The 22,270-nt window shown below is 38.6% G+C and overlaps 2 protein-coding genes across 7 annotated transcripts in view; one reads left to right on the top strand and one right to left on the bottom strand.

Moving 5' to 3' along the window:
* Positions 1–5,292, bottom strand: part of grin1b (glutamate receptor, ionotropic, N-methyl D-aspartate 1b) — a 28,439-nt gene extending 23,147 nt beyond the window's left edge. For 2 of the 4 annotated variants that reach the window (XM_052556331.1, XM_052556330.1), the window contains exons 1-3: positions 4,605–5,291; positions 1,486–1,620; positions 695–871 (exon numbers count right to left, since the gene is read on the bottom strand). In XM_052556331.1, the coding sequence (XP_052412291.1) occupies positions 695–871; positions 1,486–1,620; positions 4,605–4,853 (561 nt within the window). In that variant the 5' untranslated portion in view covers positions 4,854–5,291. Of the gene's footprint in view, positions 1–694; positions 872–1,485; positions 1,621–4,604 lie in introns of all 4 variants that reach the window. The other 2 variants (XM_052556329.1, XM_052556332.1) reach the window with 2 other exon arrangements.
* A 4,271-nt stretch (positions 5,293–9,563) lies between these two features.
* On the top strand, positions 9,564–22,261 carry LOC127957944 (hamartin-like). Of its 3 annotated transcripts, none has more exons than XM_052556674.1 (22): positions 9,564–9,680; positions 10,852–11,049; positions 11,872–11,975; positions 12,087–12,239; positions 12,871–13,015; positions 13,116–13,270; positions 13,387–13,460; positions 13,554–13,714; positions 14,133–14,245; positions 14,547–14,709; positions 14,801–14,913; positions 15,009–15,066; positions 15,157–15,240; positions 15,350–15,830; positions 15,918–15,988; positions 16,370–16,542; positions 17,054–17,236; positions 17,408–17,518; positions 17,659–17,781; positions 17,961–18,148; positions 18,973–19,137; positions 19,310–22,261. In XM_052556674.1, exons 2-22 carry the CDS (start codon positions 10,941–10,943, stop codon positions 19,803–19,805), a joined length of 3,423 nt encoding a protein of 1,140 aa, XP_052412634.1. In that variant the 5' UTR covers positions 9,564–9,680; positions 10,852–10,940; the 3' UTR covers positions 19,806–22,261. The 3 variants fall into 3 exon arrangements, with proteins under 3 accessions (XP_052412634.1, XP_052412635.1, XP_052412633.1); XM_052556675.1 differs by lacking the exon at positions 9,564–9,680 and adding an exon at positions 9,724–9,851 and having other exon boundaries at positions 15,918–15,961; XM_052556673.1 differs by lacking the exon at positions 9,564–9,680 and adding an exon at positions 9,725–9,851.
* The last annotated feature ends 9 nt before the right edge of the window (positions 22,262–22,270 follow it).

The following is a 22,270-nucleotide window of genomic DNA, read 5'->3' as shown; positions in this document are numbered from 1 at the left end:
CATTGCAACGACATTGCGGGTGTCCTAAAAATACAGTGCCATGCTAATGGGTTCAAATCCCGATGAAATGGCTCTTTTCACTGAATAACAAATCATTATTTTGTTCAAAATTAGACATTGCATATGTAACCTTTCATTACTGGTATATGTATGTGAACAAATGCAAATGTTGATGAGGTTTAATGCTCACATGGTGCATAACTACCTTCAGCTTCAAATTTATTGTACATTTCTTTCTTACATAATGTGAAATATTGAACAGCACAAAGCTGCACAAAGAGAACAGTCAATAAATCAGTAACAGTCTGTGGCTGGGAAGAAATTCTCACAGAATCACAGAAATGCAAAACGACCAAATCCCCTTGCCGTTGATATTTTGCACAGCCCCAGACTAAGTCCCTCATTTTCCTCCTGTTGTGGATAGACAAATAGGAAAATCTGACTATGGTAAAAAGCAATGTGAGATGAGTAGAAAAGTACAAAGTTTTGCAGATAAACCACTTAAGACGCTGTTGATGCCTCTGGCATAAATAATGTTAGCCAATGGAAAGAAATGTGTTTACACAACAGAAAAAAGGAAACATTTAACATATATAGAGGACCTCTGTGATATTGATTACAGGAACACACTCTGACTTACACACACACTCATTTACACGCTGGGCCCTGTGAGTCGGCAGCCCACGCATCTCACCTTCGTCTCCCTTTCCTCCAGCAGGGTTTCCAGTCTTTTCTGTGCCGCTCTGCCCTCGTGGTCATCACTCACAATCAGGATAATGTGATTCCACTGGAACTCACGCATCATGTCAAACCACACTTGAGCTTGGTGGGAATAGGGTGGCACCGTGCGCAGAAAGGAGAGGTGGATGCTCTAGATGGACGGTTGGGGGGAAGGAACTGGTGAATCTCAAAGGCCCGAAGCAATTTTAGTTCATTAGGATTTAATCACTTTAACTGTAATTAATTACAGATGGATCCAAACATCACTTCTTAGCATGCCGAGATGCCATAAGGCAAAGAGTATAAGTGATTCTAAAAGAGGCAATCGATCACAACGCTATATGCAGTATTTATGAGAGTTTTTAATTAAAAGTCTAAAAAATGACCACACTAGAACTAAAAACGAGTAAACATTTGTCACATTATTCTGTCCTGGAGGAAGATTAGAAAACCATGGGTTCCTTTTTTCCCAAAAGCATCGTAAACCTAATCCGATCGTAGCTCCATTGGTTTCAATGGGTCTACGATGTACTTAAGCTTACAATGCTTTTGGGAAACGCAGCCCTGGTGGTGGACCGTCACACAAAATTATATTTTCAGGGCTTTGCTACACTATATCCTGCACAAAAAAGGTTTTCACACTTCAAAACTCCAAGCAAACCATATCAAAAAAGGTGAGATGACATCTGCAGTGGAACGCAAGCAGAATTTCTGTCTGAAATATACTGAGTCATAAACCAGCTGCTGGTGGTCTCCCACACTCACCTTATCAGAGTAGATGGACATGCGGGTGGTGAGGCCCACTACAGGGATACGGTAAAAACCAGCTGTGTAGGACACCGGAGTTGGAGTAAGATGGTCGTTGGACTGGGGTGGGTGGCTCACCAAGATCGCATACACCTGAGGACATGAGGATCAAAGTGAGCAGAGAATCTGACAAAGTTTTGTCACTTGTTTTGATTTTGTCACTTCTAAACTACACTTTAAAAAGGCCTCTAATCCATCAATCAATAAAAAAACTAAATGAATGAATGATACAAAGTATAGTTATGCAAACCTACTTGATCTACTAAAATCTGTAATAGAAAAAATATTGATAACCATAACACTTATAGTAACGAATAGTAACAGTAAAGTAGAAGACCATATGATTCAAATAATAATTGTTGCCAAACAAATACTACTAAGCTGAAAAAATAGGACAACAAAAATAACATGACATGAACATTAGCTAAATAACAAGAAATATAATTGAATCACAATATTACATGACTTATTAGATTTTAATTGGTCAATTGTGTCGTTTGAACGTTTTGATATTTCATAGACTGCGTTGCAAATTAACGGTCCCTACGTAGTATTTACTACAAAGCTCACTGTTAGCATATGTCGAAGTTCACTACTTGAAATACAGCATCTTCGAGCACAGATGAAACTCCAGTTGCGATGAAAGGTTGGTAAATGTACTTATTTGCTTTTTGCGAACCAATGTAGCTATATATGCTCTTCCCTAAACAGCGTGCAGGCCCTGAGCTAAACGTAGGCTATATGCCTCTGCAATTTGGAATCTCGTTTAATATGGAGTGAAGTCCTCTTTGTAGGGCACTATCAGGCATGGACGCAATCGCTCATCCGAGTAGAATCACGCGCTCTCTCGTTTCATAGTGGCGCGAAAAATCAGCGAAATGTTCTTAGCGGAAGAGAGATCATTTACAGGTAAAATTCAAATCAATTTTTTTGCGACCTATCTATTTATTTGTGTGTAGCCCACACTGTATATGATAGGCGGGATACTGTACGGTCATCTGGCTTGATTGACAGGTGATCTGACCAATCGATAGATAAATCCGCTATTTTGCCCGACAAACAAATCAGATTAATTTTGGTGGAATTAAAATTGAAAAATGTTGCATACTGACTTCTTTCCGCTGCTGAAATTAAATACGTTCTTATGTTCATTCCAGTTCATTTTGTGATTTAGGTAACGTTTAAAATGAAAAGATGATCGGTTCAATTGCCTCTTGAATTGAGGCGCAACAGATCTGTCACGACACATTAAAGACCCACAAAACGGTATTTATTGTTTGAATTTCTTAAAAATGTCAAATTGTTTCATACTATAAGTAACCTGCGCTGTCTTGTCTGTCGGGGAGTTGTCAGTTTTCTCTTTGCTCCGTGAGGTTTTTATTTTACTGCGCGAGAACATGGTGTGTAACGTTAGTGAGAGAGCGTCATGGCTTGTCGGATATAGCAACAGTAACTAAGGAGGGCGGGACTTTGCGAAGGGTCTGGCTAGATTATCACTGGTTAGCATTGTAATGTTGGTAACTGATAGCAAAAATGATAAGAAACAAATATTTAAATAAATATGTTACAATAATTTGACATTATGTCCTGTCCTGTTAAATATATATATATATATATATATATAGATTGTTTTGCCTTGCCTTGCCATTAACATCATGGTTTTTACTTAAGTGTGTGTAAGGTTAGTGTTTTCCATTAAAATGACCAATATTTTCCAGAGGGTTATAGCCTACACAACGCATAACTTTTTCAATTTGTAACCTATGAATTGACGCATTTCTACACTATAAAGCAATTCTTTAACCTTGCTGGAGGAGCCGGATGACAGCGAAATGTCAAAGTGTTGATCAAACATCGTCAGTTTGGAGTTAGTTGTCATGAACAGAATGCGCACGCTCGGGTCTGTGTAGACGGGTGTGACTTGGATGGTAATCCGTGTTACAGCGTTGAAGGCCATAATCTCTGCTTCCACCACCGTGTAATAATTTGCTAGAGCTTTCCTCGCAGAACAAAGCAGCTGTTATCTACGAGACTGGCGCCATGTTGGCCTCGTTTTACGTTTTTCAATAAAATACAAGCAGTGGACCAACTGTGATGCCATGGCGCCTCATAGAGGGGTCAGTTATATTACCTTAAATGTTTTACTCATGCTTGAATTTGTATTCATATGTCCCCACATGAATCACAGGTTGTCTCATATCCTAGGTAGCCTACTTTATTTCATTATTTCAGGCTCAGTGCATGTAACCTCTGAGCACAGCCTTACAGCTTTCCCATCACAGCAGTGCTCAATCATCGGTAAGGTCAAAATGGACCCCGGATCCTGTTGAATGTTTTCTTTCGTACAATGTGCTCTAAAGTCGAGATTCGCAGCAGTGTTTGCCTTTGCAGAATACAAAGTTGCAATAACTAAATTTGACTGACAATACCTTTTCTTAAAAAAGATTGCAGGTATATGATTCTTTTAAAGATTTGTATTTCTTCGCGTTTACCAGAAACACTTCGTACAAACAAAACAAATATATACAATAAAACATAAATATATAAAATAAACATATACAAATTAAATTAAATAAATTGACAGCTTGATTTAAGTATCTGACAAAATAAATTTAAAATAGTCTCCTGATACTTTAAAATAATGATGTATATTAATGTATATTAAATGTTATATTAACAAGACAGAGCCATCCGAAACGGTAACCTAATATGATAGATAGATAGATAGATAGATAGATAGATAGATAGATAGATAGATAGATAGATAGATAGATAGATAGATAGATAGATAGATAGATAGATAGATTGATTGATTGATTGATTTATCTTTGCAAGAACCAATAAATAAAAAATTCAGAGACCTGGTGACTTCGCACTTCAAAATAAGTCAATAGTATCTAGTCATTAAGATAAATAGAAATATATAAAGATATATGCTTCTGTAAAGAATCAAACATCGAAAGCATTGTGTGACAAAGCACTTCAAAACATATATTTTCAAAGATTTTATTATAACGTCAAAATGCTTATTTTCTGAGTATTCGCATGAGTTGAAGAGACTGGCTTGCGAGGGTTACCTGGTTAGAGATGAGATCCTCACACACGGAGAGTGCCATCTGGATTGCGTTTGGTTTATGGGTGACAGAAATAGCGTTCATCTTGAACTTATCTTTGCCGTATATATTGTTGGCTTGGGTGACAGCGTCTTTGAACACTTGTTCATATCTCTTCTGGCTCAGGACAGCTCCGATATTCACAGTCTTGGGTTCGCATCCGCCTCTCGCACAGGAGCACGAGATGAGGAAGGCGAACAGAACCAGACGCATTTTGCCCTGGATGGCAGAGGAGTCCAGCTGAGTGCCCCGTGGAGGATGCGTGTCGATGCCCGTTGATTAGACAGATCCGCTCTCACTGCGTCCTCTCCAGCAGCACTGGAATGCGATCGCGTCAGTCTACTACTCCGCAGAGGAATGGGCTTCACTCATGAAACCCGTTCATATTCAAGAACCATGTCAACACGCCTTTGTAGAGAATGATGCTCGCTCCTGTTGATAGTCGCCTCACATATGCACTCTCTCTCTCTGGGGAGAAGGTGGGAAAATCAGTTTTGCAGTAATCTTGCAGTCATCTGCGCTCACTTGTCCCACTCTTGGCGTGATTGAATCCCAGTCAAGGTTTTGTCAAGGGTGACCTGATGCTCTGTGAGAGACGCTGTCCTTGGTGCTGAGAACTGAGCTCGCACACTGATGCGCGCGCACTCGCAGATTACGCCTGATATCACAGAGCTGTCTGTCACGGTCGAATAGACTTCAAAACATTTGCGTTAATGCGTGGAAAATCGCAGGTCATTACTGTACCTTGTGATTGAACTAATTGGACGGATTTTCTAACGTTTATGTGTAAGTCACACGAAACCAGTAAGAAGTGCGTAGGCTATTAGTTTTGTGTAAATTATTGTACAATTGGCATATAAAAAAAACATAGACTGAAAGATGATCGTTTCCTCATATCATGTATTTTTGTTTATCACTTGTCCAGAATTTTCTCAAAAAGGGAGGCAACCAGTAGGCTATTTAAACAGACAAACTGGTTCACTAAGGTATCTTAGGATATATAATTTATGCTTTCGCATTAATCTTTTGATGACATTTAAATGTGTATATCGTTCGTTTCCTTTAATATGACACATTAAAAGATAATATATAGCCCTGCTTGCGTCTTTGGAAAAATATTTTTATGGCAAATTGATTAATCCGTGTCGTTCTTATACATTCATTATTTTCTCGCCGAACTGTCGATAGACTTATTTTCTCTTCATTTAAAACAGAGAGGGATGCTTTTTCTCATAAAAAAATAATCAATGGGAGCTTGTCTCCATCTATCACCCGTAGATAGCTCCAGAACAGGCGCGTTCAAGTGCAATGGAGAAATTCAACGAGACACCCGTTACCAAGGAAACAAGCATCTCCGGCAAGTGTTGTTTTTCCAAACACAGTAACTTACAATTATGAAAACTGCGTTTTACAAGATAAATGAGACATGTGAAGGCTTTTTCTAAAAACAGTCTGTTAGAAAATTTAAATCAAACCTAGACATAATATATGTATTCTAGTGTGACGGAAAAGAAATGCATCATTTTGATGTTGCATTTAGATTACATCATTACTAGTGCCTGGGAGGACATCACTCATTATCAGGGATAAAACTGCAACTTAAATCAGACATGGATGGAATTTTGATTATAAAGGTCTCGTCTGGATACAGCAAGTACCAGACTTGTACCCGTATGTTATTATTTATCAAGTTTGCTCCTGGCAGGTGCTTTGATGTTGTCTCAAATCCAACCACTGCCTGAGATATGACTCAGTGCTCTGTGAAATATGATTTTTCTACTAAAAGTACTAAAAATTAATGGAGCATGTTTTACAAGCAAATACAATTTCAGTCTTTCTACTTCAAAATTTCACTTATTAATTCTTGCTGTTCTTTGTAATTAATTGTGAAATTTTATAGCAGTTCCTGAGTGAAAATTGTTCAGAATTATAAATCCTTTATGCTATTTTTTTCAAGTGTAAACAGTGACTAAATTAGTTCACAATCATATGAATAGGATTTTCAATCCATATGCTTCAGAAGTATAAATGCCAGCACATGCACATATAGCATGCATACTGCGCTTTGCATATTAGTCACACTCCCACAAACACATGCAGAGGGGGATTTAAACATGACATCACTTGAGTGTGGGGCAGGAAACACAGCGATCAAATAATCTTCACCTTCTTTTCAGGACAAGCCTACTCTTATTTTATTATCTGTTACTTTAGAACAGTTTCACTGCACAATAAAGTGATGTGATCCGTAGACTCATTAAAATAACCTGAATCATTAGACAGCAATACACAGAGCACTGAAGTGTGGATCTCTGCGAGACAAGGGAATGTGGATGAGAGGAGATGGCAGCCGAACTGCTACTGAGATGCTTCAGGCTCTCAATAAATGATACCAGCAGAGTAAGTCGCAAACAGGCTCTCAGCTCCCAAAGTGTCAGATTGGATCATGGAGTGGTGATGCACTGTATAATACATGCTGCACTGCTTGTTAGTGTGATTTCACTAGGGTGGAACACTGATATCTATCTTCTACAAAAACTAGAAAGCAAACTATAACATGCATATATGCACATGAATTGGAAATATAAGCAAATCACTGTGCAGTCTTGCTACATTATTTGATATCTGAGCATATTTAGTTTTTTAAACTGCAATTTCCTTTTGGGTTGAAGTGAGAACTCCTGGAAATTTAATGCTGCTGAAACCTGTAATGTTTCAGCCATAACTCATTTGCTCTGTGCTTCATCAACTTTTTTGAAACATGTGGTCCTCTGCATACATAATTGAAATCTTTCTACCACACACAAAAAGACCTATCCAACATGTCTGTTTAATTATTCTCAACCGTGCCTAATGAAAAGGCTTTTGCACATAATTACCAAGTACAACAAAAACAGACACAGCCTTGTAATGGTGCTATTAGAGCAGATTTTTTTATATCTTCTCTTTTATCTTCATACACACATTTCGATAAATCTAAAAGTAGGTTGCTTGGAATTAAATCATGAAGTGTTAGCGGCGTGCAGGGCGGGAAACACGTCGCATCTGCATGCAACATTTAAAACCTTGTGTTTTTCTCTTCCACTCAGGATTCAGGAGAGCTTCAGGGCTGAGGCATTTACAACACAATAGATAATTGTTGGTTTCAGCTTTGTTTTAATTTAGAGAAAGCTTGAAGGAAAATAGCAAGATTTAAGAAGCTGGAATAAAGAAAATTTGTTCTCCTAATCAATACCTACAGTATTATTTACTATATTCAGACCATATATTCACCTACACACTAATGTTTGATTCATTTAGATGCATTAATTAAAATCTGGTGTTGTGTACTGGAAGAGTAGGAGAAGTGCAAAGCGGTGTGGCAGGATACTAGCTCCACCTAATGGTGTAATGATAGACGTTCAGGTCTTTCTTGAGAATGCAAGGCAACCATCCGAGAAATTTGTAACGCTATCTGAAGTCTCAGGGGTGTATGTTTAGCTCAGGGTTGAGTTTTCAGACTTATGCAAGTAATATCATATTTTATCAATACTTTTCACATTTTGTATTTAATTTTTAATTGTTTTCTATGTAAAATTTTACCAGTTAACAAAGAGTCATATGCTCTATTTTTCTCTTTATAATACATTTATGATACACACATTACACAAAGTCACACAAAAATAAATTAGTAAATATTTTGAAATAATATTGCAATTTAAAATAATGGACATATATTTGAATTTATTTTAATATGTAATTTATTCCAGAGATGGCATAGCAGTCTTCCATTATTCCAGTCTTCAGTGTCTCATTCCTGCTGATTTGGTGCTCAAGAAACATTTCTGCTTATTATCAGTGCTGAAAACAGTTTTGCTGTTTAATATTTCTGTGGAAATGGTGATACATATTGTCAGGATTCTTTGATAAACAGAGGGTCTTGCCAGACCATTACTGCATTGCAACAGGGGATATAGAGGTGAGAGTATACAGTATGCATGATGAATAAGTGATCAAAAACGAATTAAATTTGGCTCATTGTAGATAACTGCTGGCTTCACAGCACTCAGACCATTGTCATACTGTACCTTATATATTAGGCATATCAGCCTGAAGTTGGAGTGTTATCTGGGTTTGCACCTGGTCAGTCTCAGTGTCCAATTTTTTTTATCTGACTGGTCTTTGCTCAGGATCAGGTCCCCAGTGCTCATTGTTGCTGTAAAGGTCTTATCTGATTGCTGCCCTTTCCGGAAAGTTTTGCTAACAGCTCTCTAATATTCTCCCTTTAACTAGCTACTAAATCAGACATGCATTGGCAACCTCACAACATTAATTAATGCTTTTTAACAGGCTATAATTAACCCACACATTAGTAAATGAGGAGCCCAGTGAAATACAGACTGCTCTGTTTGTACTTAATGAAAGAGAAATTGAAAAATATAATTATAGTAATTTTACTATAGAATGATAGTAGTTCCTTTATCTGTTATATCCTTAGTTGGTCACATCAGGTACTTTTGTTAATTTGACACATTCATATTTTGCACTATATTTATTAATTAATAATATCTGCCAGTAAACTATTATCATTCTTTTTCTTCTTCTTCTTCTTCTTCTTATTATTATTATGGTTGTTTTATTTATTTCAATATATGAAAATCACATATATACTTCATGTCTATTTTTATATTATATATATATTTATACACACACACACACACACACTGCACTTCTACTATTGTATGATGATGATGGTGGTGGTTATATTAACAGGGTGTACATTTATTTATTTATTTACATTTTTACCATGTGCACCGTCAATGTATGTTGAAATACGTTTAGAATTATATATTTTTTAGTTATATGCTAATCAATTTTAAAATTCTAGTCTGTTTCCTATTTGCGAATAAACATGTTTGTCCTTTAAAGCTCCGCGCATGCGCTGTGAGCTTCTGTCACGCTGAAGCCGCTACATGCTTAGCTAGCTCTCATTGCACAGCAGCACTTCACACCTTTCTGTCACTCATGCCGTGATCTTGTGACAGCGAGACAGAAGAGTCGGTCAGTATCCTTTCTATAATTAAACGTCAGCCCATAAACCCTCAGCTTTGGATTGTACTTTCGCTGGGATCACAGCGCATATTAAGTTTTTCATCTGCGCAAACAGCTCAGCAGTGTAAAAGGTCGTGAGGTGTTCAAGATGGCGACTGTTTGAAGTTCGCACTCTGTACGGTAATAAATTGTTTTTGAGGCGACTGGTGCATGTTTAACGTGCCACATTTGTCGTAGAGAAAGTCGGGTTTTAGTAAAAACAGATGGCAAAATGTGTCATAGATGTGAGGCAGAGTTAAAGCTCTCTTATCAGCAGTGATGAATGCGCTGCTGTCACGTAATACATGGCGTTTACAAGAACTGTTTTGCTTTATCGATTGAGTTTAACACTTACCGTGAGACTAAGGGAAACAGTTAAAGGTCTTTAGATAAATATTATGTTAAGGTATCCGTGAAGTCAAGAGTCCAGCTGCTTTTAATTTGCCTGCAGTCTTTATAAAGGCTCTCAGTTCAACTTTCTTCGTTATACAGTATGAATCCTACACGACAGTCTACTTGATTTTCATAATGCTTGCGTTTCAACACCTAGTGAACTGACAGCATTTTTTGGGTATCATAGACGAATGGATTGCTGAGATTACTTGCGACATATTACTGTTGTGGTATGGAGTAATGGTATCAGATGGTTATTCTGTGGTGCTGGCTGAATACCATGTTCATGCATCATGGTATTTATGTATACCACACTGACATACTGACCCCTATAAATATGAGTGTGTGTATCTGTGTGTATATATATGCATGTCCAAAAAATGAAGTATAGGCCTAATCATTGTAAAAGGTCTTAGCAATGATATAGCAGAGCAAATGTCAGAAAACATGGTACTGGCATTGTTAATGTTCATGGTGCATGTCAAAAGTACATTGCTTTGGCTCTTGTCTTAAAACGCAGTGTTTCCATATTACATATGTAAAACTGGTACACTTAAGTACTTTTTGTAAGTGCAGTATTTGCAGCTACTCAATGCACAGCTATCCAAAACACTGTCTATGCTGGCACATTGCTAGATTTAAAGACACAGACAGTGTTTTTGGTAGCAAGGTGACATCACTCACATTATTACAATTATTATTATTTTTTTTTTTAACAGTGATTGTGTTTTGTCATTTTTGTCACTAGTTCATGCATACACACCCCATGCTGACACCACAGGGCATCGGTTTATGCTGTGACGAAGGCATCAGTCCTGCCCACTGTCCTGCACAGCTATGGCCAAAGACCAGCCAAATGTGTTTGACCTCGTCCCTCTTCTGGGGTCCACTGACCTACATGAGCTGGAGCAGGTCAAAAACCTGCTGCAGGAAACACTCAGCACAGGTTAGTCAGCTCTTGTGTTCACATAACTTCTCGAGTGCATGGGTCAAATTGAGAAAATTGTACCAATATGTGTGTCCAACTTGTGTTTGAACTTTCACTAATTAAAGGGTTAGTTAACCCAAAAATTACTCACCCTCATGTCATTTTAAACCCGTAAGACCTTCGTTCATCTTCAGAATTCTGAGAGCTCTCTGACCCTCCCATAGACAGTAATGTAATGACCTCGATCAAGGTACAGAAACGTAGCAAGGAGACTGGTAAAATAATGCATGTGACATCAGGGGTTCAACCTTATTTTTACGAAGCTACGAGATTAATTTTTGTATGCAAAGAAAACAAAAATAGCGACTTTATTAAACCGTCCATCTCCTCTGTGTCACCATAGCGCCATTTTGGAGAGTACCCACTGAACATAAACAGCGTATGCTTAAAACCACTAGAAGGCAAGCCTGCAACCATTAGCCAAAATAGTGTACTGGCGAAACATGCTTCCGGTCTGGCAGTACTTGGGAAAGGAGACCAGAGGCCTTTTTTTTTTTTTAATGGATGTCAATGGAGGAGAGGCTTCACAGCAATGAATAAACAGCTTTTTAGAGGAAAAGGCTTACATTTAATTAATCAACAGCCTATCTGGTAATCTTCAACAAGTTTTACACTAAACAATACTTTTGGATTGAGTTTATATAGTTAATCACAAAAAAACATCTGTTTTACAAGAGAGGTCACTGACTTTTTGCGACAGGTGCAGGTTGCATACGCTGTTTACGTTCAGTGGATACTGTGGTGCTACATGAAGTAATTTTAATATGTATTTTTTGACAGATAAAGGGACTGTGTTGCTGAATAACCTTGTGGACTATTTCCTGGAGACAAGCTCATCTCAAGCTGTGGACATCCTGTCTTCTGTCAGGGAGCCCCATGATAAGGTGAAGGAAGACTAGTCTACACTAGACTAGTAGTCTTCAGTATACACTTTGGTTAATAGTGATTGATTCATCATGGATTTCAGAACATCATCTGGATATTTTTCTTTGTAGTATCTTTTAGATAAGATGAATGAATGCATGGGCAAGCAGAGCTGCCGTCTCTCCACCATCACCCTTCTCAGCCATATTGTTCGCAAGCAGCCGCCATGGATCCACAGGATCGCTCGCTTCCCTCTGCTTGCCTCGCTGATCAAATGCCTCAAGGTACCAAAAATTCAAAGTCAGTCAAGTGTGATAGGGTTACAAATGGGACTTTGAACTTAGATAGTGACTTGCATGTGGGTTGTTCTGACTTGAGAAATGGAATTCTTTATTGTTTTATATGGGATATTTTTGTATTGTCTTCTATACACACACACACACACACACACACACATACAGTAACATTGGGGGATATTTATTACAATTTAAACCAATGTTTTCTATTAGGTCATTCTGTGTAAAATTAAGCAAATTTCAGAAAACTCCCTAGCTCTAATGTTTGATTTTGTCAATAGTTTTTTTTAAGAAGGACACGCATGTATTAGCAAATTTGGCTTTGAATCTCAGAATAGTGGATTACTCTGGAAATATACATCCGTGACATTTAATATTATGGCTTTCGTTGCTATTAATTTTTATCTTTCTTCAGGGAACAAATAAACAAAATCAAAAGTTTGGGTTGACATGGAATGACCCTATTGGATTATTTATTCCACTTAATCCATTTAATCCATCCTTGCTGAAGAAAAGTATTGTTTTGGTGTTTTTTATGCCTCAATGAACCTTAACTTTTGAATGGTAGTAGTAATAAATTAAAATTTTCATTTTTTATTTTTGTTTTTTCACTTTCCAGGCTGACTCTGATGTTGTAGTTCTCATAACTGGTGTGCTGGTGTTGATCGCTCTATTACCCATGATTCCTCAAACCAGTAAACAGCTTCTGTGCGAGTACTTTGACATCTTTGGAAGGCTCGCTGCCTGGAACAAACGTCACCCAGGTACTCAGGCAGAACACTACAAAAATCTCTGTCTTTTGTAAATAAATTGTTTATTAAGTATCTGTTCTAAAAATACTCATTCTATGAATGTGTCCTGTAGGTCATGCTCACGGAGTGTTTGCAGTCCATCTGCATGCCAGCGTATACTCGCTTTTTCATCGTTTATATGGCATGTATCCCTGTAATTTCATTTCGTACTTGCGTGCCCACTACAGTATGAAAGAAAATGTTGACACATTTGAGGAAGTGGTGAAGGTGAGGTTTTATCTTTCGTTCCACACAATTTTAAGATTGGTCACTTCATATAAGTGGCAAAACTGTTATTACCATTCCAACACTTGCCCAAAAATGTCCTAATCCTTTTGTATCAGCCCATGTTAAAGTATGTACGGATACATCCTGAGCTCATCACTGGAACCAAAGAATATGAGGTTGATCCAATTAGGTATGTAAAATGAAATATTATGATTTCTGTTATATCATAACATGATTCAGTGAAAATGATTTTTCCTGATTTACTGTTTTTAACTGTGTGTAGATGGAAGAGGTTTGAGCCTCATGACATTGTGATTGAATGTGCCAAAATTTCACTGGATTCTAAGGAGGCATCATCTGAAGAAGGATACTCCTCTCTGTCAGATCACATACCACGGCGCCCTGTAGACCATAGCCGATCATGCTCAGAGCTCAGCATCCATGGTAAAATGATTTATATTTACTAAATAATGAGTAATGTCCTGTGTAGTTATTGTCTTTAAATCTTTTCCCTGAGAAGGGAAATCCAGCCACAAAGTGTTTTATTGTGAAAATCGAAACCAAAGCATTTGCATAAACGGGTCTTCATCAGTAACTATTTATTATTTAAAAAAAAAAAAACATAAGTTGCACCTCATACAACAAACAAGATAATGCCATCTACTAATTAAGAACCAATTATCAAAACACACATACATATATACAACATACAAATATGTACAAAAACACTGTAGAAACTTACCAAATACCTAAAGGAGACAAATTTATGAAATCTATAATTTTTTTGTGTATTAAGGATTATTATTATTGTTTTACTGTGTGATTACTGATTGTGAATCTGAACTACTTTTTCTCTTAACAGAAATCACATCTGTCACACCAACGGTTGCTGTTCGTCAGTCTCTTTCTCTGTCACTACCTTATCTCACTGTAACCCAAGACTCAGGTTCCAGTGCACAGACCCCCAACCATCAGGTAAGAATCCTCCAAATAATTAGGTGAAATGACCAACATATTTTATGAGTAATTTCATATCCCGATAACAAGTAGATACAGTAACAAGTAAAAGTCCTCAAGCCCACCGAAGACAAGTAAACCATCAGTAGTCAAATGAGCGAAGATTGTAAATACAAGCAATATGTCAATTAAACAAAATCGCAATGAGTTAGTAGAAAAGTAGATCCATATTGTTCCGAAAATTAGAACAAGCCTCTAAATGTGGATTAGCATGTATGTAACCCCTAACTGAATGAATTTATGATTGGTCCATCAATAGAGTGATAGGATGAACTCCTCAGGGACGAAGGAGGAGATGTGGAGTCCTTCCTCAGTGTGTGGGATGACCACCCCTCCCAGCTCTAGAGGAATGTCCCCCACCACAGTTTCTGACATCTCACATAGTGCCTCCCACCTCTCAGGACGAATCCCCGGCACTTCAGGTCAGCCAAATGCATTCTAGTCTAGAAAGCAAAAAGGTTCTGCTTGTTTGTTTGGTCCCTTGCATGGCTTCAGGGGTTATTTTTGTTACAGGGGATGGAAAATGGACCCTATCTCCCTCCACACCCTCAGGGTCATCTCCTCTCCCATCACTCTCAGAGGAAATGGGGCAGCCTGCCCAAAACACCAGCAGTACTCAGGCTAAGGTACATGAATGCATAAAGCATTTGCTTTATTACTTATTAAACGTTTTCTGTGAGAGTGTTTTCATAAAACAGTTTTTCTGTCTAAATCTATTCAGGTTATTCAGACGGGCAAAGAGCTTAGGAAAGTCACACCTAGAAGTATTAATAACAACGGTGAGAATATCTGCTGAGATTTATAGTCTCATTTCATTTAGTAACTGACACACACAAGTTTGACACGCACTTTACTTTTGCTACTTTTAGGAGGTGCAAGTGATGCCAAGATTCCGGTGTCATTGGCACAGCTCTCTGACATTGTCAAGAGGACAGATGTGGGAAGAGAGGATGGTGAGAGCAGTGACGTCATGTGAAACAATAAGTCCCACACGTTAAAAGTGTGGTTAATCATGCCTTCACTTTCAATGAGCTTCTCCAATGTTTTTTTTTTTTTTTCAAGATACCATCAATGAGGAGATTTCGAGTCTGACTCTTGGGAGACTGGACTTTGGAACAAGGCCAGGCCTGGATTCCTCTTTTTCAGGCTCCTTGGACACCCTTCTCTCGTCTCACCCCAGCTATGACCAGAATTTAGTGTCCACACCCAACAGGGTTGAATTTTCTGCCAAAGGAGGAGAGCAGCAACCCTGGTCCTTCTGGCCCACTTTCACCCCCATCGAGAACGGAAAGAGCAGTAACTGTTCTCTGTCTGATCTGACGAAGGGCTCCATGCCTTATGAGCCACTGTTTGACCTCGCCTTGCCCAAAGTGGCATCTCTGTTTTTGGAGCGGAAGACCACAGAGGCTATCCGAAGGGCTGAAGAAGAAAGCGAGCATCAAGAGGAACTAGAAGGGGAGGATCTTTCTGCCACATCCCCTTTGGAGGTGTTGGACCGTGTTATTCAGCAGGGTCACGACACCCATGAGAAAGTGCTGAAGAGGTACGCTTCTGTTGTTCTTACTAATATGACTACTGAAAGTGTTTTAGAGGAAATCTGACAGAAGAGTGTCCGTTTGCTTTCTTGCAGAACTCTGTCCTCTCAAAGCCAATCAGCAGACGCACACTCTGGAGGTAAACAGCATAGCAATAAAGGAAAAGGTATTTGGTAATTTTACTAATTCATAGGCTCTCCATGCTCAAGACGCCTGTGTCCTCCAGCTTTTCTCCTCCAGCTTTCCTGTGTTTGTTTCCATTTTCCTGTCCCTTTCCTCTAAATACTTTTTCTTTTTTTATGTCATTCTTTATAAAATCCTCAAACAGTGTTGTTGGTCATGATAAGCTCAACAGCAATAATCTCTGTAGATTTTTAGTATAGCATCACAATTATTATTATTTTTTTGTTATTTTATTGTATTTTCCATAAACAATCATGGTTTTTCCTATATCCTGCAGCCTTAATTCTACATTTGTTGTTGTTGTACACATTTAAACTACAGCGCTGTTCTGGTGCATTTGAATTGACTGCAGTGTATTTTCCAGGTCCTGTGTTGGCAGCGTCAGATGAGCTGGGGATGTTGCGCAGTCAGCTGCTATTGCTGCATAACCAGCTGCTGTATGAGAGACACAAGAGAGAGCAACATGCACTTCGTAACCGCCGTCTGTTTGGACGTATCGTCAACACTACTGCACTGGAAGAGCAAAACAACTCCATGGTAATTTATCAGTCACAAAGTTCGATACATACCCCGTTCATTGCATACTCATTAAATATTTTACTTTATTCACACTTTACAACCCAATAAGCAAAAGTACTTTTGGCACCATTTATCGCATTTTAAAAATCCGTTCCAAAGAATTCTGTAAATAATTAGTGCAGATACAAATGCCTCTAAGTGTCATTTGAAAATTTCTTTAAAATGAGCATTTTTATCAGTCTTCTCTGTGTAGGTTCAGTAATTTCTCTTAAATGGCAATGAATAGGATCTTTTGAGGAAAATACTGATTTTAGAAGAAAAAAAATCAGATGGCACTTTTGAATCTGAATCCTTCACATGTTCCTCTATAATCAGTGCAGAAAATGTGAAAGTGTTCAGGTCTTGGCATGACTGGTGACATTACTTAAAACCCTTCAAAGTCTTCTCACGCTTGAAACAAAAGCCTTCTTAAGTTGTTGCTTTATGCAAGTGATTTTCCAGTGATGTGTTTTTTGTGTGTGTGTGGCAGAAAACCCAACTCAAACTTCAGGACTTTGAGATCAAGACTGTGCAGGTAAGTCTGAAAGAGGAACAGAGGCGCTCCAGGCATATACAGGAAGACAGAGATGCTCTTGTGAAACAACTGCAGACTCAAATCCAGCAGCTACAGAAGGAGCGTAATGACTTCTACTCAAAGATGCAGGAGCTAAAGGTGATCACAGGGCTGTGGGACATGAACAATTACAGTTAATCTTGTTTACAATACAGCACATAAAAATGGTCAGCATTTGCCATTTCATTGCTGGAATGTAGAAGAGCATGTGTGCTCTGTGTTAATTACTAATGTGTTAATTACTAATGTTTTATGTGGCATCATTCACAGAGTGATTTGCAAGAGAATCAGAAGAAGGTCGGAGAAATGGAGGCAGAGCTCCAGAAAGCCAATAACAAAGTGTGTAATATGGGACATATGCTCAGCCAGCTGTCCATCAAGGTAAGACTTGTTTATGACAAAGATGTGCCACATAAAACACTATCACACTTTGAAAGCAAAATTGTAAAAGCAAAAAAATATGGGCCTTATTTATTGATTAGCTTAATTTTCATTTGGGTTCCTTATTTATCCAACCACAGCTGAACAGTAGTGAAAACCTGGAGCAGCAGATGGCTTTCCTGAACAAGCAGCTGCTGCTTTTGGGTGAAGCAAACAAGTTATGTGTGGAGGAGATCGACCGCTTGGGGCCTGAGGTTAACAAGGTAGGCAATGATTATTAACTACTACTGACTTATGACTTGCATCATAGCGTAAACCAGTGGATCTCTAGTTTGTGACAGTTTTATTTTTTAAAAGCACTCTATAAAATAGTGGCTAATGTGATTCATTCTTTTACCTGAAAAATATGCTGATTGTTGACTTGATCACTTGTGACTGTTAGGAGCTGAATATGCTGCAGGCATCTTCACTGCGTGAGGTTGAGCGTTTGAGGCAGAGCTCTCTGCAGCAGAGTCAGAGGCTTGAAGCGGCCCAACAGCGCATCACAGACCTGGAGACCCAACTCCCCAAGAAAGAGCAAGTCATCCGAGAGCAAAAGAAACTGCTGGAAAATGTCAAAAGCCAGGCCATGTATGAGCTTACCTCCACCTTTATTGTCCTGTTGAAAGTTTAAATTCATTTTATGATATTGGTTTGATTCTAAAGGTCTCTGCACACTGAATCCGAAATTTGCAAAAAAGAAAAATTGCAAAACAGCACCAAATGGAGTCTTTTAGTAGTGAGGATGATTTTGTGTCTTCTCGCTTCTTAAAAAGAAAAAAAGAGAGGCAGTATTGGGTCCATCCAATACTGAGAAAAAGAGAGGAAGGAGAGTTCTTCCTCAGGAGCAGCGGGATTATCACGGGTGATTCAAAGTTTACGCCAGGATGTCAGTGGCTCAGTTTGATGCTTTGCAAGCGATACTAGAGCCACATTTTAAAAAGAAGACCCCCAATTTCTGTGAACTCGGTGTGCAAGGATCTTTATGGTGCTTTGTGCTTCAAGACAAAGTGAAAGAACTTGACAGTCGCTGTTCTGGATTTTGGCGTTCGCTTGTACCGTGCCTCTGAACTGTCAAAACGCCTCTCTAAATGCTTGCTACGGATGCGGAAAACTGAAAATATCGAACCTGAACTGAATTTTTTCAGGGTACAATGACCTCAAGTCTGAATTCTTATTACACAGGGGATTTTATTATAGTATATTTTATTATATTATAATTGTTTTAGTTTGATTGTTTTTATTTTTAAATAATTAAATGGCTAAATACTTTTTTATGATTTACTTACGTTATGTATTAATTATGACATTTTTGCTAATGATGCAAATAATAGCTCTAATAAAGTGTTGCTGTATTGATCTGTAAAATATGGATCATCAGGTTCTTTTAATCTCAGTTTTTTTGTTTCCTATAGGGAGCAGCTGCAGGCTTCAGAAAACCGGTATCTGGCTCAGAAGCACATCACTCAGGCATTACAATCTGAGCTACTTGAGCTCTATAGCCAGATAGAGCTCAAAAACCTGAACACTAAATCACCAGCCGAGCCCACTTCTGAGCCCAACAGTCCTCCCAACCAGAGGTATGTTCCATATTGTCAAGTACACATGGCTCTCCTCCACAGACTGATTTACAAATACAAATGGTGTGTATTGAAATGCATTATATAAATGACTTTACAGGGCAGAATATAAAATAGAAAGATGATGGGTTGTTGCAAGTGTAGCAGAATTCTATTTCCATTTGTGTTTCAGGCCAAATGGCAACAGTACAGGCCCATCTGCTCCGTCTCTATCAGCCGACCCCGTGAAAAAAGAGGAAGGCATGCACGTGTGTGTCAATGGTGAAATATCTGCTGGGTCTCCTCAGACACCCACAGCATTCATTAATGGCAGTCAGGAAGAAGATCTTTCCGCCCTTACGCGTTCATTTCCCGCCCTCCCCTGCGACTCCCCGCTGGCAGTTGGCTCTTACCCCAGTACCGGAAGCTTTTTGGGTAAACGAGCCAGAGAGATGTTTAGAAATAAGAGCGAAAGCCACTACGATGGTGAGCCGGCCGCCTTCACCTGCCTCTCTAAGGATGTTAAGGTTGAGGAAATTGCAGACCACACAGAGAGTGTGGAGCTTGAAGAGGCTACTGACCAGGTTGACCTGCAGCCCATGGACAGACCCCGGGCATATAATATTCAGCGGAGGAGGCAGCAGGATCTGAGAATCATGGACTACAACGAGACCCACCATGAGCATTGATTGTACACTGCTGACATGATTGCCTGCAGTTAGAAGAGGATCATTTTGGACCCAGTATTAGAATGCACTGCTCTTTTTGTTAGAGTGGTTTGTAAAGTTTTAGTTCATTTTAAAAGCTCTTGTACTACAAAACGCCAAAAAAAGAAAAAGGTTGTCATTGGCATTTGCCATGTAGTCATCACAGTGGCAAGATAATATTTTGTTCTCAAAAAAGCTTCACTTACCTTCTGTCTAATATGAATTCATTGTAATTCAGTATTTTTTTTTTTTTAGCATTTAGCAAGCATCCGTGGTGATTATATTGCGTGGTGGTTGGATGTTATTCAGGCCTCACTGTACTTTTCAGCAAATGTTTTGACTTAATCACTGTATTTGCTCTTGTAATAGTACCGTTCGGTTTCCAATCCTCTTTTCATTTGTCCGTGCAAAATGCCCCCTAAAAGTTGCTGCGAGATGAGCATTGTTAATTTCCACCGATATGACTCAGACATTGCACGTTACCGAGTGTGATCATTGCAAATGCAGCATTGTAAATAGATCATGCCAACCAACCAATCAGTTCGATTAAAAAATGTGAAAAAACAAAAAAAAGAAGCTATGTGAAATAGGTGAAGTAGAGTAAAAAAAAAAAAAAAAAAATCACATTTCTTTGCTGATGCGAGCCGTGTATGTGGCGTAGCAGTGGGCTTCGCTATAAAGAATAAGCAAGTCTTGTGTTGTGTTTCTAGTCATAGATTTTATTTTTATGCATTAAGTTCTCCACTGGGATTGTAGCGCCCAGTCACCAGTGCAATACTTCTTAGCTAACACTTCATGCCAGCTCGAAGGTATGAGTGGTGATGGGAAAAATAATCTGATTTAGATTGCTGCTTTGCAGGACCGTCAGAGCCTTATAGAACACAGGCCAGGCTGCTGTAGGTGCATTTGTCCAGTTTAGACCTGTTGTGCAACGAGAATATATTTTTGGTCTAAGATGTGTCTGATGGGTGAATGCTCTTGTGTTAATAGACAAAATGCGTACAAAATACGGCCACTGCAATAGTTTGACACACTAAACTCTGAAAGGAAGCTGCTCGCTATAAGCCAGAAGGCTTATGTCCCTCTATTATATTCTTTCATTTTTGTCTTACACAGGTCATATCCCATCTGCAAAGAAAAGGCTTCTTATAATGGGCTGCAGCTGGCTGAAGTAAAAGCACTTCTTCTTTTTTTTTTTAATTCAGGCCTTCTTAAGATTGCTGAACCTTAGCAGAGCAATATACTTGTCTCTTTCTAACAAACTTGCCCCAAGGGTTTGTTTTCAGTGCAGGATATAATTGGAATATGTGAAGTGCTGTTGGAATATGTGAAGTGCAAAGAAAGCCTGCCAGCTAGGGAAATGGCTCAGTTTACAATAAGAATTGAAAACTATGGAAATCACTGCTATTTTTCTTTCTGTTTAGACCGTTCTTATCACAGTTCACTACGAGGGTTGTCTTTCAGCTTGTGCTTCGTTTCCCTGTCACTCAGACTTTACTTTCTGTTTTTATACCAAAAGCCCTCTCAAACATTTTGTTGTTTCACGAAATGCCTTACTGAAAAAAGTAGGAAGTCTGTCCATCACCTTAAAGGGATACTCCAACCCAAAATGAAAATTTTGTCATTAATCACTTAACCCCCATGTCATTACAAACCTGTAAAAGCTTCATTCGTCTTTGGAACACAATTTAAGATATTTTGGATGAACTTGGAGGCTTGTGACTGTCCCATTGACTGCCAAGTAAGTTACACTGTCAAGGTCCAGAAAAGTGTGAAAAGCATTGTCAGAATAGCTTATCTGCCATCAGTGGTTCAACCGTAATGTTATGAAGCGACGACAATACTTTTTGTACGCGAAGAAAACCCAATTAATGCATCACGGTAGCGCCATTTTGGAGAATATGAACTGAACACAGGCAGCTTACGCTCTTATATTTTCCAAAATGGCACTATGGTGATACGGAGAGACCCGGGAGACGAATTGTTGAATAAAGTCATTATTTTTGTGTTCTTCATGTACAAACAGTATTCTCGGCGCTTCATAACGTTACGGTTGAACCACTGATGGCAGATAGGCTGCCTATTCTGATGATGCTTTTCATACTTTTCTGGACCTTGACAGTGTCATTTACTTGGCAGTCAACGGGACAGTCACAAGTCTCCAGGTTTTCATCCAAAATATCTTAAATTGTGTTCCAAAATAGACGAACAAAGCTTTTACAGGTTTGGAACGACATGGGGGTAAGTGATTAATGACAACATTTTCATTTTGGGGTGAATTAATACCTTTTAAGTTGTAAGTTGAAAGTTATCTGAACTATGGTACAACCAGACAGTGACGGGTGTAACCGGTAACCAGAGACTATTTTGAATTTGAGAAAACAGATTTGTGTTGTCCTACTTGCTATGATCAACAAAAATAAAATATATGTTTTGCACATTTTTGT

This window comes from Carassius gibelio, chromosome B5, assembly GCF_023724105.1.
Source record: "Carassius gibelio isolate Cgi1373 ecotype wild population from Czech Republic chromosome B5, carGib1.2-hapl.c, whole genome shotgun sequence".
Taxonomy (NCBI): domain Eukaryota; kingdom Metazoa; phylum Chordata; class Actinopteri; order Cypriniformes; family Cyprinidae; genus Carassius; species Carassius gibelio.
The sequence above is the reverse complement of the archived record's forward strand: the minus strand, read 5'-3'. Positions and strand labels throughout refer to the sequence as shown.